The sequence below is a fragment of the Artibeus jamaicensis genome, unplaced genomic scaffold, assembly GCF_021234435.1.
Source record: "Artibeus jamaicensis isolate MK-2021 breed Jamaican fruit bat unplaced genomic scaffold, CSHL_Jam_final contig_585, whole genome shotgun sequence".
Taxonomy (NCBI): Eukaryota; Metazoa; Chordata; class Mammalia; order Chiroptera; family Phyllostomidae; genus Artibeus; species Artibeus jamaicensis.
Genome location: NW_026521894.1, coordinates 12062968 through 12078282, shown reverse-complemented (window position 1 = coordinate 12078282; position 15315 = coordinate 12062968). Strand labels below are relative to the sequence as shown.

Here is a 15315-nt window from a genome sequence, read left to right as displayed (position 1 = left end):
AAAAAGTGCTCAAATAAAAAATCTAAAGTTGGAAAAACCACTCCTTGTGATGAAAAACTGCTCATATGACTTTCATAGACCTCTGCATCTCCCAATTATACAAGAACCTCTAATTTTCACATAGCACAAAATGCAGTATTAATTGATCAATATTAAATTTAATACATAGATGTCTGCATATCAAGATGAGTAGCAAAGATATATTTTTGTATGTCTCATCAACACTCGTAAGAAACAAGGTTTGCTTCATTACTGTTCTGAAATAAAAATCATCAGAAGAAAACATTGCCTCCTGTCTGTGCATTTCAGTGTCTTGTTGGCTTGTTCCTTTATTTATAGCTTACATCTGATTCTGAAATACCGAGTGGGGAGGACATTTCCGCTGCTGTGTTGGTCTTGGATTCTTTCCTTTTTGCTATTATATATTATCCTCCTGTAGCTTTTTGGGTAAATTGTCCTTTTCACAAGAATAAATGTGCTATGGCCATACAGCTCAGCTGGTTAGGGTGTCATCCCAATGCAAGGTTGCAGATTCGATACCCAGTGAGGGCTCCTACAAGAAGCAACCAATGAATGCATAAATAAGGGGAACAACAAATCAATGTTTCTCTCTCTCTCTCTCTCAACTTTCCTGTCTCTCTAAAATAAATAATTTTTAAAAGAGTTAACGTAAAAATGCTCCCCTTTAAATTGCATTAATTCAGAAATATAGAAGTTTGAAATAACTTAAAATATTGTCAGAACTAGACCAGTTACTTTAATGATTTACACTATCTAATGAGATCTCAGATACATTTAACAATTTCTAATACCTGGTGTGCTTAGCTGCAGTGGGGCACCTGAGGTGAGGAAACTTCAGTGATGTTCCGAGGCACTGGGCACCTAATATTCAGAGATCTCAGACAAGGAAAGTTAGGCACGTCCTCCACTATCATAATGAAAATAAATTCTGTATCAATGCCCCCCAGGTGGTGGAGGTTTCTAAAGACTGGTCTTGATCACACCACTGGTCTGTCTGACTTCTCAAAAACACTACAGTACTCAGCATTCAAGCACAGAACAGGTCATATTGTTTCCTAAATTAAGTCTTTCAATGGCTTCCCCTTGCCCTCAGGACGACTGCCAAACTCCTTAACATTACTTCCCAGGCCTTTCACCAGTGGACACTTGCTTGCCTGTATTCTCATCTCCAAATCTTGGCAAGTGCTATTCTCTGCACTAGGAAACTCCACCCTCCTTCCTCACTGCCATCAACTTTTTGAAACGTTCTCACTTTTCATTCCTTAGTTTAGACATCATGTCCTCCAAGAAGCCTTCTACAATCCTTAAAATGTATGTTAGGTTCACCTTGTGAATTTCAATACTCTTTATGCATTTTCTCTATTAAAGCATCAATCACATTACACAGTAGTTTCATGGTTTTTAATCTGTGAAATACACTTTTTGGAATAAAAATCTCAGAATGAATTCAAATATATGAAACAGAAATGTGGAGCTACATGGAATTGTTCTGCTGTAGAAGAGGTAGAGGACCTGAAGTTACGTGTGTTCAGCTTCCCCAGCATGCTTGTGCTGACCTCTAAGGAACTTCTTGAGAATCTTGGAACTCTGTAGAGCGCATCTGAGACACAATTACAATACTCTAGAACAAAGTACTTATTTTTCTATATTTCCCACTAGACCACAGACTTCAAGAAGTCAGAAACCATGTTCGTTTAATTCACAATGTACTCAGTAACTGAGCATCTGACCCAGAAAGTTGAAGACATTAGAGATGCAATAAGTAATTGTTGAATAAATGAGTAATAGTTACAACAGGGTCAGTGGCAGAGCTCAGGTTAAAGAACTATTTGTCCTGTCATCTTTAGACAGCCCAGATCAAGTAAAGAATGACCTGAGTAGAGATGACCTTAAAAGAGATCAGGTAGTGCAAAGGGTAATACATCTCTTCTCAAAAGCCATCCTGATCTTTTGTAAAGACCAGTGCACTACAGAAATGACGTGGCATACAAGAGTTAGAAACATCCTACACTTGTTTGCTTAGAAGATGTTCTTATTTAAACACACAAAAAATTTTTATTAAGGTGTTCAGGAAGTGACTTTTTATGCTAATCAGATCATTTAGCAAAGAAAGCTTAACAATCAGTTCCAGAAGGAAAATGATTTGCATTATGACTCAACTCTCCGGGACAGTGACATAAATATGCATATCATTCCAGACTCATAGAATAATGCTTAAGAGCCCTTTGTAATAGCATGCTTATGGTGGCCATTAGGTGCAGTAACTCTGGGGACATAGCTCCACAGTCTGACCCTACTGTTACGAAACAATGAATTTTTGCTTTCATTCACTGAAAGGGAAAATCTTGTAGACAAAAATCACTGTTATTCAACAAATACAGTATGGTCATTACTATAACTCACAACCTACTGGCATCTTCTGTTATACGATGTATGGACACCTGGCTGAGCCAGCCTTTTTAGAAGAACCTCTAGTAGACAGTGTAACCTACGATGGAAAGTCAAAACTCTGTTGCATTTAAAATATGTCATCACCACTATGCTCCATGAGATTATGAGGCTTTAATACCCTTAGGCTTGAACAGAAATGCAAACACAACAGAACATATCATTTATACACTAATCTGATTCTTAGCTTTCAGATACTTTAATTTGTTTATATTGTCCTCTGTTTTATCTCTTCCCTTTAAGCTTTGATCCTTGCCTCAAAGTCTATGTGCTGTCCTCAATAAGGATAATAGAAACCCAAGTTATTTAAGAAACAAGTTTGAGTACTTAAAAATCTAAGACCTCAATCACTAAAATTGCAGGCCTGTCACTAGATAATGATAATGTGAAGATGATTCAAACATTAGAATATTAAAAAATCCAACACCTGTAGTTTCTAGAAGCAATAATAGGTCAAGAAAGTGAAGAGCAATTTTGTATTTTTAAACCCCTAAGCAGAAAGTTCTCTCTAGTTTGATTTTAAAATAAGTAAGTAATGCTGTCGGTTAATTACTACCTTTATACTTCATGATCCACACTCTGAGCAATACCAGTTCTGGCCAGTTTTTATTATAACAACCAAGTTCACAGGCACTAAAATAAGAATATGTGCTCATATGTGGTTGCTTTGCCAAATGAAGGTCTTTTTCTCTGTGCTGAGAGATGAATGAAGAAAAAGATATAAAAAGTAAATTAGTTTGAGGAAAAATTATAAATATGATATAAGGAAGTACAAATATCAATGAATTACTGCAAACTAATTGTAATCCTCTTAGCTACAGAACTTAGTTTCCTCTTGGATACAGAAACCAAATTCAACCACTGTCCTCCACTGGGTAGCTTCAGCTATTGTGTAGGTGTTGAGAAGGGCTCTACAGATGTTCCTTTTAGAACAAGAAACAGTTGACCCTTGAACAACATGGGTCCACTTATACAAGGAGTTTTGTCATTAAATACTGTAAATCTGCCCTGGCTGGTATAGCTCAGTGGAATGAGAGTGGGCTGTAAACCAAAGGGTCACCAGTTCGATACCTAGACAGGGCTCATGCCTGGGTTGCAGGTCAGGTCCCCAGTAGGGGGCATGTGAGAGGCAACCACACACTGATATTTCTCTCCCTCTCACTCTCCTTCATGTCTCCTCTCTCTAAAAATGAATAAATAAAAATGAATAAATAAAAATGTTAAAAAATACTGTAAATCTGTTTTCCCTTCCTAATAATTTTTAATAATTTTATCTAGCTTACTTTATTGTAAAAATACAGAATATAATACATATAATGCAAAACTTGTGTTGATTGGTTGTTTATGTTATTGGTAAGGCTTCCAGCCAATGAGATGCTATTAGTAGTTAAGGTTTTGGGGAATCATCAGTTATATTCAGATTTTTGACTGATGCAGGGTTGACAATCCTAACACCCAAGTTGTTCAAGGGTCCACTATATAATATAATGAAGAGCTTAGGAAGGCCAAGAGGCATCAGTAGACCAGCCTGCTACACTGGATAGAAGGAGACTATATTATTTATCAACCTTACACTTTATTTCTGTATCATTTCTTAGCTACTCCAGTTATTTGGCACTATTAAGTATGGGCAGGTCAAAAAGAAGATGTTTTTTGTCATCAAGTGGGACAGGATCCACCCCACCTCAGGCCCAGGACAATATGCCTGCCTTCTTTGTTCCTTTCTTCACCCTGACACTAGGAAGTAGCTAACAGGGTCAGCAGGGAGAAATCAATGGCACTCAAGTGCAATGATAGTCCCAGCATTAGGTAATGGTTTCTAAAACCCCTTATTCAAGGGTCATGTCTAAGTTTTTGTTGTTGTGGGTCTTTTTTTTTTTACCATTTTAAATCTGAGGGCCAGATCATCTAGAGACCCTAATATATTTCCCCTCATTATATTCCATGTCGATGCCCTTCCCAAGCTTATTCTCTACCTTAATCTGATAGTCAAAAGATTGAGAATATGGACTTATTAATGAGGCATTAGGAAACTTTTGGACAAGTTGAAAACGTCTGGAATCAGAACAAAGGTTTAATTTAATGTTACTTTCTCTTGTCAGCTCAACTGACATTATTAAGATTTTTCCAGACAATGTCTAGACTTTTTCAAAGACCCTCTATTTTTACTTTCTCATCCAAACTCTATGGGAATGTTCCTCAAATTTTTACATTATTGTCCATCTCCATTTAAGGAGTCTTTTTAGATTTTTTTCCCCTAGTCATGTCCATTCCCTATGAAATATTAACAATACAGATAGGCTGTTAATCTGTTTGCATGTACTGGCCCTTAGGAGGACCACAAATCATTGTAATATCAAAAATTTTTTTCACCTCCTAAGATCCAATTTTGACCCTGTGGGGCAATCTTGCCTCTCTTTGAGACGCATGCTCTATAACACTTAAGATACTGTTTGAAGATTCCCCAAGATAACCACACATTGTGAGGGTCAAAATTTTCAATCTGCATATAACAATTTTCTTTTAAGTAAACTATCTTTTCCCCTTTCCTAGTCTTATTTATAGGAAGAGACTGACATTTAGAAAAGTATCAAACAATCTAATCGATGTGTATATATATGTGTGCCTACTGTTAGAATAATTGTAAAAGGGCCTTAGCTAAAATATGAAGAAATAAATCCAGCATAGTTTTAAGAATTTTGATAAAACAAGTCATTTGTCATATAGATTAGATAGAGTTTTTACACAGAAAAATAAAATGTGATTATTCCCCCCCCCAAATATTATGAACTGTATGATTTGGTTTTAGTTGAAATTTTGGGTTAATGGGCAATGGTTACATACTTTTCATATTCTGTCCTTGACTTCTGGTAACTGATACTGAGAGGCCAAAGATTACAAAATTATGGCTATGAAGTCATGCAAATTATAAATGGCATTTTACTCTATGCAGCCGAAAGGGCATATAAAGTGCAAACATTAACAAAACTAAAACTCAGCTAGAAGACTGTTCCTTTTGGAAACTCATTACTGTTTCCAAAAGGAACAAAACTATAAAACATTGTTCTTGAGCCTAAAACTTTTTTTTAAAGTTTAATAAGAATATTTTGTGCTTTAACTAACTTGGAAAGTTATAAGAAAGGCACCGTAATAAAGTAATTCTACAAAACAGGGGGATCTTCTGGTCAGGAGTTGACTCTATGGCCTCCTACAGGCTCCTCACACATATGCCACTTCAGATGACTTGGACATACTGAAACCCATAGTCCACTTGTCAGCAGAAAATATAATGAAGTTTTTTCTGTTCATTTGTTTCAAAGTTCAAAAGCCTTTCAGTGAAGTCCAAGTTAAGGACATACCAAGAAAGAAACTGGTAAGGGAATAAGGTGGCTAATATGACTTTACCAGAGAACAGTCAAACATTGCCAGCTCAAACAGTGACTCTATTAAGATTAGCTTGGCAATCTCCTTAGGGGATGTGTTAAAACTTTAAGTGAGCAGAGGAAGAGAGGAAAAATACAAAAGTCTATAGGTCAGTTCAGGTAGGTGACAGAAACAGCTGCGAAATACTGGCAACATCAGCTGTAGTTGAGAATTGAGAAATAAATCAACTTCAGATCTTGGTGGAGGCCCAGAAAATAAGTAAACTCAATTAAAATCTCTGGGACCCGATGACCCAGGTGTTCTCTGGAATGAAGGAAAGCAAACAAGCCTGCTTGGGACCTTGCTTAGAATAGATGTTTAAAGAGCTTTGCTTTTTGCAAACAGTTGGAAAGCCTTCTGCGTAAGAAAACTAATAGCAGAAACCCAGTACCCCTGTGGTACACATGGTACCCTATAATCCATATGCTCTCAGACTCTGAGTTTCTGAGCCACTTTGAACGCCAGTGGGAAAGTCACCTTGGGGACAGAAGGGGCAACATGCTGCACATAGCCATCTCCTCAAAATAAATACTATATAGCTGTTGCTCTGTCCCAGAAGTGACTGAGAGACTGAAATGTACCATTCTTTCTCCTCCCACTAAAAAATAAGAATTAAAATAAATCACCCAGAGAAAGTCACTCTCGAGTCCCTCCACCTATTTATTATAAATGCCCCATCTATCCAACTTTCAAGTTCAAAAGGTTAAGAGCTTGACCGATGGGCGGCGCAGCCTGCAACTTTCCGTAACTCCGTGGTTCTGGTATCAGTGACTATTGGACACCAAAATGACTTCTCTGGAGTGTATGGAGATGAGCCACCTGACCCACTGGACCCCCTGCAGCGTGCATCCTACACCTCTCAGTCCCATTCCGGAAAAAGCGGCTCTCTCAGGACTGCGGACAGGCAGGAATCTCTCCAGCACAATACATTCACCACATGAAAGATTTGGAGAGAGAAGATAGATGGGGGTAGGGTGGGGTGTGGGGGGGGTGGAGAGTCAATGACAACAAAAATTTATTTTTTCGAATTAAAAAAATAAAATCTGAGCCTCTTACCATCTCGTCTGAGGTTGGCGTTGCGCAAAGCTTTGATGGAGGCGCTCTGTGGAGCTGCAGAAGTGTCCCGATAGCTGAAAAAGTTTGCGCAGACTAGAGTGCAGACGAGGATGAGCCGGTGCATTGGGGATCGGTGACCGAGGGACACTGAGGCTCTAAGAAAAATCCGGGAGAAGCTCCGGGGACTGACGCTGCACCGAGAGGCGCCACGCTTCTGCCGCCTGCGCTCGCCCAGCGCTGGCCCGGCTGCTGTGCTAATCGCCTAGCTCTCCCAAACTTCCTGCATGCTGAACTTTCTGAGCACGTGTGGGTGCCGCACTTCCTTGTAGTGTTGAGAGTTGATAAATGGTGACGGGACAAACAACAGGTTGACGTTTGTTCGCCCCCTCCGGTGGCCAGCGGCTGCAGCACAGGCTGCAGGGGGCAGACGGCTAGCGTTCCAAGGCTGGATAGTGAAGCAGCCGCCTCCTGCACCCCAGCGCTGCGCTCACTCGACTCTCGGCTGCAGTAGCAGCCCAGCTTCTCCAGCCAGGCTGAGACCCGCTCTGCAAGTGAAGCTGCCGGGTTTGACAGTGGGCCAGGACTCTTCCCAACACCCTGTGCTTAACCCTAGAGGTTAGATCAGAAAGGGAGCAGAGAACAAGGTGGCCAGGAGGAAACGGGAGAAGGTAGAATCCCAAGGCTTCTCCGGTGCGGCGCTTCTTCCTGGCTCCTTTACCCACAAGATACAGCTCATGTCATGGTGATACTGGGGTTTGGGGAGGGGGCTGCAGTTGGAAGTGTTTAGTTTGCAATAAATCTTGACTAGTTCTACTTAACCAAGATTTCACTCTGAAAAAGTGGAAAAATGCACTTGCAAAGGAGCTCAATTCTGTGTTTTCCTTTGAACTTCAACGAGTATGTATGACCTTAGCTGAATCAAGGTTAATTTCTCAGGGAGAACAGCAGTCCGTTCTTCCTAGCTCCTGGGGCTCCAGTAGTCATGGGCCCATGGGGTGAAGTGCATGTACAGTAAATTCTCAAGGCTATTTTATATGCCCCACCCCCACCTCCTCTTTGTTTGGTTCTGGTGAGAATTTCATGACATAATTTTATTATATTGTTTTATTTGTGGCTGAATCCAAGTCCAAATTTCAAAATTTCTCAGCTGCTCACCCGTGAGATTTAGAAAGAACATTTACCATTTTCTTTCAGGCCTTCTAGCTTCTGAAAGTCTGAGGTATGAGAAGTAAGTGATGTACACCTATAGTGGCTGATAAGGGTAGAAAGTTCAGAAAAACTCAGACTTGACAATTGCACCATCCAATGCTTACTAGGACACATGTGTCCTTTCTACTTACTCAAAGATTAATATAGTTCATCTCTCATCGTTTTTGTCTAAAACAATGTTTCACAAACTGTCTTTTTGTGGGTTATGAAATCAATTTCAAGACCAACATTATTATTCTTTTTTATTAATACTTTATATTTTAGAGCAGTTTTACGTTCACAGCAAAATTGGGTGGGATGTATACATTTCCCATATACCTTCTGTGTCCACACATGTATAGCCTCTCCTGTAATCAATATCACTATCAGTGAGGGACACTTGTTACAGTTGATAGACCTACATAAAAACACCCTAAAAGCCCCAAATTTACCTGATGGCATTCGTGGTTACTTATGGTATATATAAAGGTTACATTACAGTTTGTGCCTTTTGGTTTTGTTCATTTTATGGGCATATATATATATATATATATATATATAAAATAACACATATTCATAATCATGGTATTATATTGAGTGTTTTCACTGTTCTAAAAATCCTCTATACTCAAGTATTATTCTTTAAATAAAGAGATTTAATTACCAGGGTTTACTGAAGATAATAATGTTAACTAATATTTCAAACACACACAGGGATATAAAAGTTATTTCTGTGGGGCCTGATCAAGAAAGCTTGAAAGCCACTGAAAAAAGTTCTGATCACTCCATCTCAAAATACAAATAATCGCTGGAAGAGGCATCTAGGAGAGGTAGAAAACCTGCATTCAATCACTTATTCACTCAACAAGTGTTAATTAAGCATTACATTTTTAATTGGCCATGACCTAGTTTATGCGCACTGGAGAATAAAATAGTGGAAGTATGAGAAATATTGTTAGTTCATTGGAGTTTACACTCTATTGAAGAAGGACCATATACAAGTAAGCCATATCTATCTTTATATGAGGGTCAAAGATTGATGAGATTGGATTATGAGATTAATTAAAATATGTGACACCATTTTAAAAAAGGGATTAGAAAAGCTCATTAAAATTGCATACCCAGCTCCTGACATGAGAATATATGAAAAATAATAAGTATCAAAATGCTAAAGAAATTATTTACTTAAATATATTAAATATTAAAGGTACAGTATACAAAGTAGTGTTTCTAAAATACTAATAAATACTGTGTACTCACAGGGCATTGTGAATTTATAGTGTCAAATAATTTAGCTAGAAAAGTAAAGGACATCACATATAATCAGCATATCCTTGATTGCTTTTAATGTCAGTAAATATTCAAAATCAATGATAAAATCAAAAAATTAGCACCCAAGCCTAATCAGTTCTGAACCTAGTTTTAAATGTTACCTAATAATTCTTACAAATTAAATTATCAACTAAGGTATTATCGTGTGCAGAACAGTTTCTTAATAAAAATTTTGAGAGAGTGGGAAGGGTCTGATATAAAGATAAAATATAAACTGTTTCGACTTATTTTTTACATGTATCTCAAACTAACTTATTACAACATTGAATTTTCCAATATATTTTAAATGCCTATAGATCAGTTAGAAGACTATAAACCAACAAAATGAAATCAGATTTATAAATATTTAATACTCAGAATAATAAAAATCAAATATTTGATATTTAGTTTTTGTTCAATGACATTCATATAACTATAAAAGATAACTGAACTGTTTAGAAATTTTTGAAAAATATGACAGCAATTTATAACAGATTGATTTAAAATGGCATTTATCTCAAACAAAAATATTCTAGTGGTAATAATTTGATAAAAAAGGGTAGGTTAGGATGTGACACTATCTTTATCATATATTCTTTCCTTACACTATCAAGACAGAAGAATGACATTTTCCATTACGTTTCCAAATATGCTTGGCTTCTTTCTCTAACTCATAAAGTTATGGTGGAAAATGAGCCTCTTTGAAGCCTTCTCATTCTGTGAGTGTCTCACACCAGAGCCTTTTTCTCCTAAGTACACTTCTAACTTGTAACTCATCGCAGGACCTTCTCCTTGACTGTGGAAGGGATGCTGTGAAGCCTACTCCATTCAAAGAGGACATCACTGTTATTATTCGCTCCTCGTTAGATTTCAGAAAAAGCAAAACACTGTGGTTTGACATCCTGACTTCTGCTTCGTCACTAGACTAATGAGTTTGGTCAACATTGAATTTTTACAGGACTTAGATCCCTTCCTGTGAAAGGAGAGCATCATAATGGATTACCTTTAAGACTCTTTCAAAAATTTGAATATTTTGTTTTATTTAAAAAATTTCAACTGTACTCATCATTTTAAAAAGATTTTATTTATTCATTTTTAGAAAGAGGGGAAGGGAGGGAGAAAGAGATGGAGAGAAATATCTATGTGTGAGAAGCATTGATCAGTTGTCTCTTTTATGCCCTCAACCAAAGACTGACCCTCAACCCAGGCATGTGCCCTGAGTGGGATTCAAACTGGTAACCTTTCAGTTTGCAAGACAGCACTCACCCCCTGAAGCCACACCAGTCAGGGCTTTTCTCATTTTTTTTTTACCATGTGATACACACACACACACACACACACACACACACACACATTTATCAGCCTCAAATGCATGTTAAATAGCTGTTAGAAATTCTGATTATGTACAAGAATAAATTTTTCTGCAAATTTTAAAATTCCATTAATATATAATAAAATGATAACTCAAAGATTAACTTATCATTTAACATTAATAGTTACTTTATTTTTAAAAATTATGTTTTCTTTTAAAGAACTCAGTGGATAAAATATATAGAATTACAGATAAAGAGAATATGTTTTAGTGTTAGAAATTACTATAGATGAAATACAGTTGATTAAAAGTATGAAAAATTTGGAAAAGAAATTTACTATGATGTTTCAAGACATTTAGCAACAAGATTATTACCTATGATTTGACTCAGAAAAATAAGATTAACATCAGTTTATTTTCAAAATATTATAAAAGGTTATAATATTTTGAATATTTGGTACCAAAGAATGAAATTAATTATTCATAGAATTAAAAACTGGCAAATTTTCTAAATTGTTCCAAATGATTTGAAAGAACTAGAATACCAACATGTTTACAGAATATTTTGTATCAAGTTATGTGGAAGTATGTGTGAAATATATTATTAAATTATGCTGACCCATTATAAGCACACCATTATTTAACCCATCCAATGACTGTCTTTTAATAATTAAAGTTATCTTTTGTATTTTAACTGACATATTTGCCAATAGATATATATCACATTTATTCTTTTATTCCCATTTTTTTTTAATAGTAAAAACAGTTGTAGAAAGACTTTTTAAGCATCTTCTCTTTAAAAGTATTACATTCTGTGTGTTTGAGGAAGGAGGAAATTACTTTGAAATTGGGGCTCTTTAGAGAACTAAAACATTAATTTACTTAATTCATTTCAAAGCAACATTAATTTGCTTTGTGGGAGCACACACCCTGAGCATTGCTCTTCCTCACAGACCATGACACTGAGTTTCTTCTTTTAAGTATTTATCTTTCTGACTGCCATTTCTGTGGCACATGCTGAATGTATACCATAAAAATACAAGGCAACTGTAATGATGTTTCTTTCAACCCAGTACACTCTAATGCACACCTAATTTCTATTTCCCAGGTCCTAATTTGAAGAAAATCATAGTATCTGGTGATATAATCATAAATCCAGGTTTGTTCAATTTATACTACACTGTATGGTTTACTCTGTACATTATGTATATACACAATTACCACATTTTACCTACACTCCTACATAGCATGCCAAATACAATTTATCCAGCTGTAGTGCTAACACATTTTGGACAGTAATTTTCAGAGTCGAACTTTTGAAAATGGTTGTAGGTGAGACTATCAGTTTGACTCATTGATAACCTATAATCTCAGTCAGTCAACCAGATACTCCATTCTGTCAAGCATTAGCTTCCTTATTTCATTGAATTAACCAGTGATTCAGTTCAATAGAATGAGTCATTAAGTTCTAAGTCTACCATGTAAAAGGATCCCTGTATCTATAACTTTCCTTCAACTTGTTTATATTTTTACTTTCATATATCCATCCGTCAGCTGCATTATCTAAATTTAAGGTTTAAAAGATGAATATATTGCCTGTACTGCAGAATTTCTTCCTTAATTGATCTGGGATGTCTGCCAATCTTCTTTAGAATTCTGCACTTTTATCTTTAGACAATTGGCTTATGTCCAGTGAATTGTCATACTGTGAGTTCTCTCTCCTCTTACCTTGCCATTTCTTAAGCAAAAAAATGGTGTTCAGATCTTGAAATGCTCCTTTCCTTGAGAGTTTTATTTCATTGAAGAAAATCTTTTCTTATATTTATATCCCTTGCAGTTGCATATTGAATATTTATTCTCCTTTTTAGTCAAGACAATATTGAGGTTTTTAATAAGATAATATTTAAAATTTGAATGAGTACATCACCCTTATTAATGAGCAACTTTCTTTTTCTGCCTAACTGATGTAACCCATCTCATGTGTGTGTGTGTGTGTGTGTTTTCTGCTGGGAACTGCTCTGCCTGGTTTCAGGAGTTGTAATTGCCTCCCATGGCTAAGGCTGAGTGAGTGACCTCTGGAATGTGAGCCACAAGAAGACAAAGCTTGTCTCTGGTAGCAAACGCTGCCTCTGCTTCTTCCCCCTGCCCCCAAAGCATGGTTAGTTAGTCCAGAGACGGGTACAACTCCTCACAGGAGGGGCAACCTAAGCCAGACATGATCATTTGGAAGGCCATCATGGAAGGATTCGGGGGGCTGCGACAAAGAGGGAGTGATGGACCCTCGCCCCCCAGCTATTCTGACATAACCCTAGTCCCCATGTCCTCTGGGAGAAGTGCTTCCTGGTTCTAATTCCCTTCAGCCTGAAAACCTGTGATGGGGGAGGCAGTGCAGCCCCTTGCCTTGCTAGAGTAGGATCCAGGGTAATCTGGCATCAGAAAAAAATCCTAAAAGTCCTGGGAAACCTGCTTTGCTAAGAGTGCTTTCATTCATTTTTAAGGGTCCAAGCAGGAAATGAGTATGTCTCCCAAAGTTTCTGCAATTCTCTTCCTGATAGACACTGACTCAGATTAAGCCCTCAGATTTCTTTGAAATGTTATCTACTGTTTGATCTTTGCTGCCCTGTATTCCTGTGTATTACAACCCAACAAAAGCCCCTTGAGGAAGGGACTCCTGACCTTTTTCCTCTGAGAAATTGGCCACCTCTCCTCCCCAAGCAGATCATGTCTTGGTAGTGTTACTTTCATCTGTGGTGGATGGGGGGATGTGTGGGCAAAGTTGCCCCCACATTTTTCCATCAAATTGTTGCTTTTGAAAGTTTGAAATTGAGGTCATCTTTTGCATTCTAAAATCTTGGTTATTTTTCAGACTTTACTCTTTATATTTAATTTACTAAAGAAAAAATGCACTGTGAAAGAGAAATATGTATTGAAAGTGCTGTGCAAAATGAACAATATAGTTTACTTTGAATAAGCTAACTTAAAGTAGGAAAAAAATTCTCAGAATTAGACACTGACCCTGAGCCTTCTAGTAGATGTTCTTTTTTTTCCTTTTGAGGCCACAAGAAATTTGTTTCCTGAGTAAAGACTGGGAAAGTGCCCCATTTGAAATTTGAAATTTCAAAAGGGAGACTTTTGATGAGGGTGGACAATATGCAGTTGTGTCATCAACATAATCTAACAAGTGAGTAGTTTTCAATATTATAAATTGTGACTGATTAAAGAATCCACAGGTGATTCTAAAGTGTAACATAATGTGGCATCTTTGAAAAGTCATGGCATATATTTCATGATTATATTCTTTATGTCTGAGCATAAACCACTGTCAAAGCTATAAAAAGCCACTTTTTGTCCAAACTGTTGTTGGACATTTCTGATTTAGAGTTGGCTGAAGTGAAACTCTAAACCTCTCAGGAAGCTTTGAAAGAAAAGCAAGCTTACTGACTTTATGTAGAACAATCAATGAGATGCAGTCTCAATAATGGACTGGACAAAGTAAAAAACAATAAAAATGTGACAAAGAAAGGATGTTGGGAACCATAGGAAAGAAGTAGATCATTTCAAGGTAATGAAGGCAAAAAAAAATCTGTCCAACTTGTACTTCACTAAATGAGTTAGCTTTACAATCCATCTGGACAACATACATAAGTGTAGAAAAACTAATATGCATACTGATAAAGCCCAGGAACAGAAAAGTATCTGTGTGGAAATCATGTTTTAAAAATTGTGAAGATAAAGATGAGATGTGAAGTGGAGACAGAGCTGGAATAGGGGTGAAGGATGTAGAGAGACCCCAAAATTGCCTTTGTGTACTTGAAGACTTGAAGATCTATTAAATGGAAGAGTAAATAAACCATTCTTCTGCTGTAATGCATATATATGCTCTTATTAAGAGGCACATTCTAATTTATTCACTCTTTTAAAAATAATTGATTTGACCTGTTTAAGAGCAGAATGAACTGTGTATTAAGGCAGAAAATTTTTTTCTTTTTAATTACTAAAAGTATCATCATGGGGACTACATAATGCCGAGTATTAAAAATGAAGCTACTTCATTAAGAAGTTTTGAAAATCCTTACAGCTGTTTTATTTCCCCAACTCTAGAATTTTATAATTGTTCACTAACTAATCTTGGAGGAGATATAATACAATAAGAGATCACTGAACAATAATCTTATCATATAGAGCAAAGCTGGGGAGCTTTAATAGTTCTATTTCATACCTTTTTCAAATGTCTAAACCCTCATTAAAGCATAGGTGCAGTCTTAATATGGTTCTAAGGCATAGACAAGAGTGATCTTATATTGAGACAAAAATGTGAAAATTAAGTATCTTCTTAATCTGCCCAACATCCTCAATAGTGCTATGGTGTCACATATGTTTTCCCATTAAACTTGATGTAATTGTTTTTCTAGCACAATATTAATTCTAACAAGCTCTGGAAAGCTGTCGAATTCACTTTTGAGACCAAACATTACTGGAGAAAATATGAAAATATTAAGGCTGATACAACCTGGTATAACTTTTTTCATAAGTTATTTAGTTTCAAAAATAACTTA

The 15315-nt window shown here is 36.6% G+C and overlaps 1 protein-coding gene across 2 annotated transcripts in view; it reads right to left on the bottom strand.

Annotated features, from left to right (window-relative positions):
* PDGFD (platelet derived growth factor D) overlaps positions 1 to 7332 on the bottom strand; it is a 244052-nt gene extending 236720 nt beyond the window's left edge. For both annotated transcript variants that reach the window (XM_037141664.2, XM_037141665.2), the window contains exon 1: positions 6949 to 7332. In XM_037141664.2, the coding sequence (XP_036997559.2) occupies positions 6949 to 7072 (124 nt within the window). In that variant the 5' untranslated portion in view covers positions 7073 to 7332. The remainder of the gene's footprint in view (positions 1 to 6948) is intronic.
* Positions 7333 to 15315: the final 7983 nt, after the last annotated feature.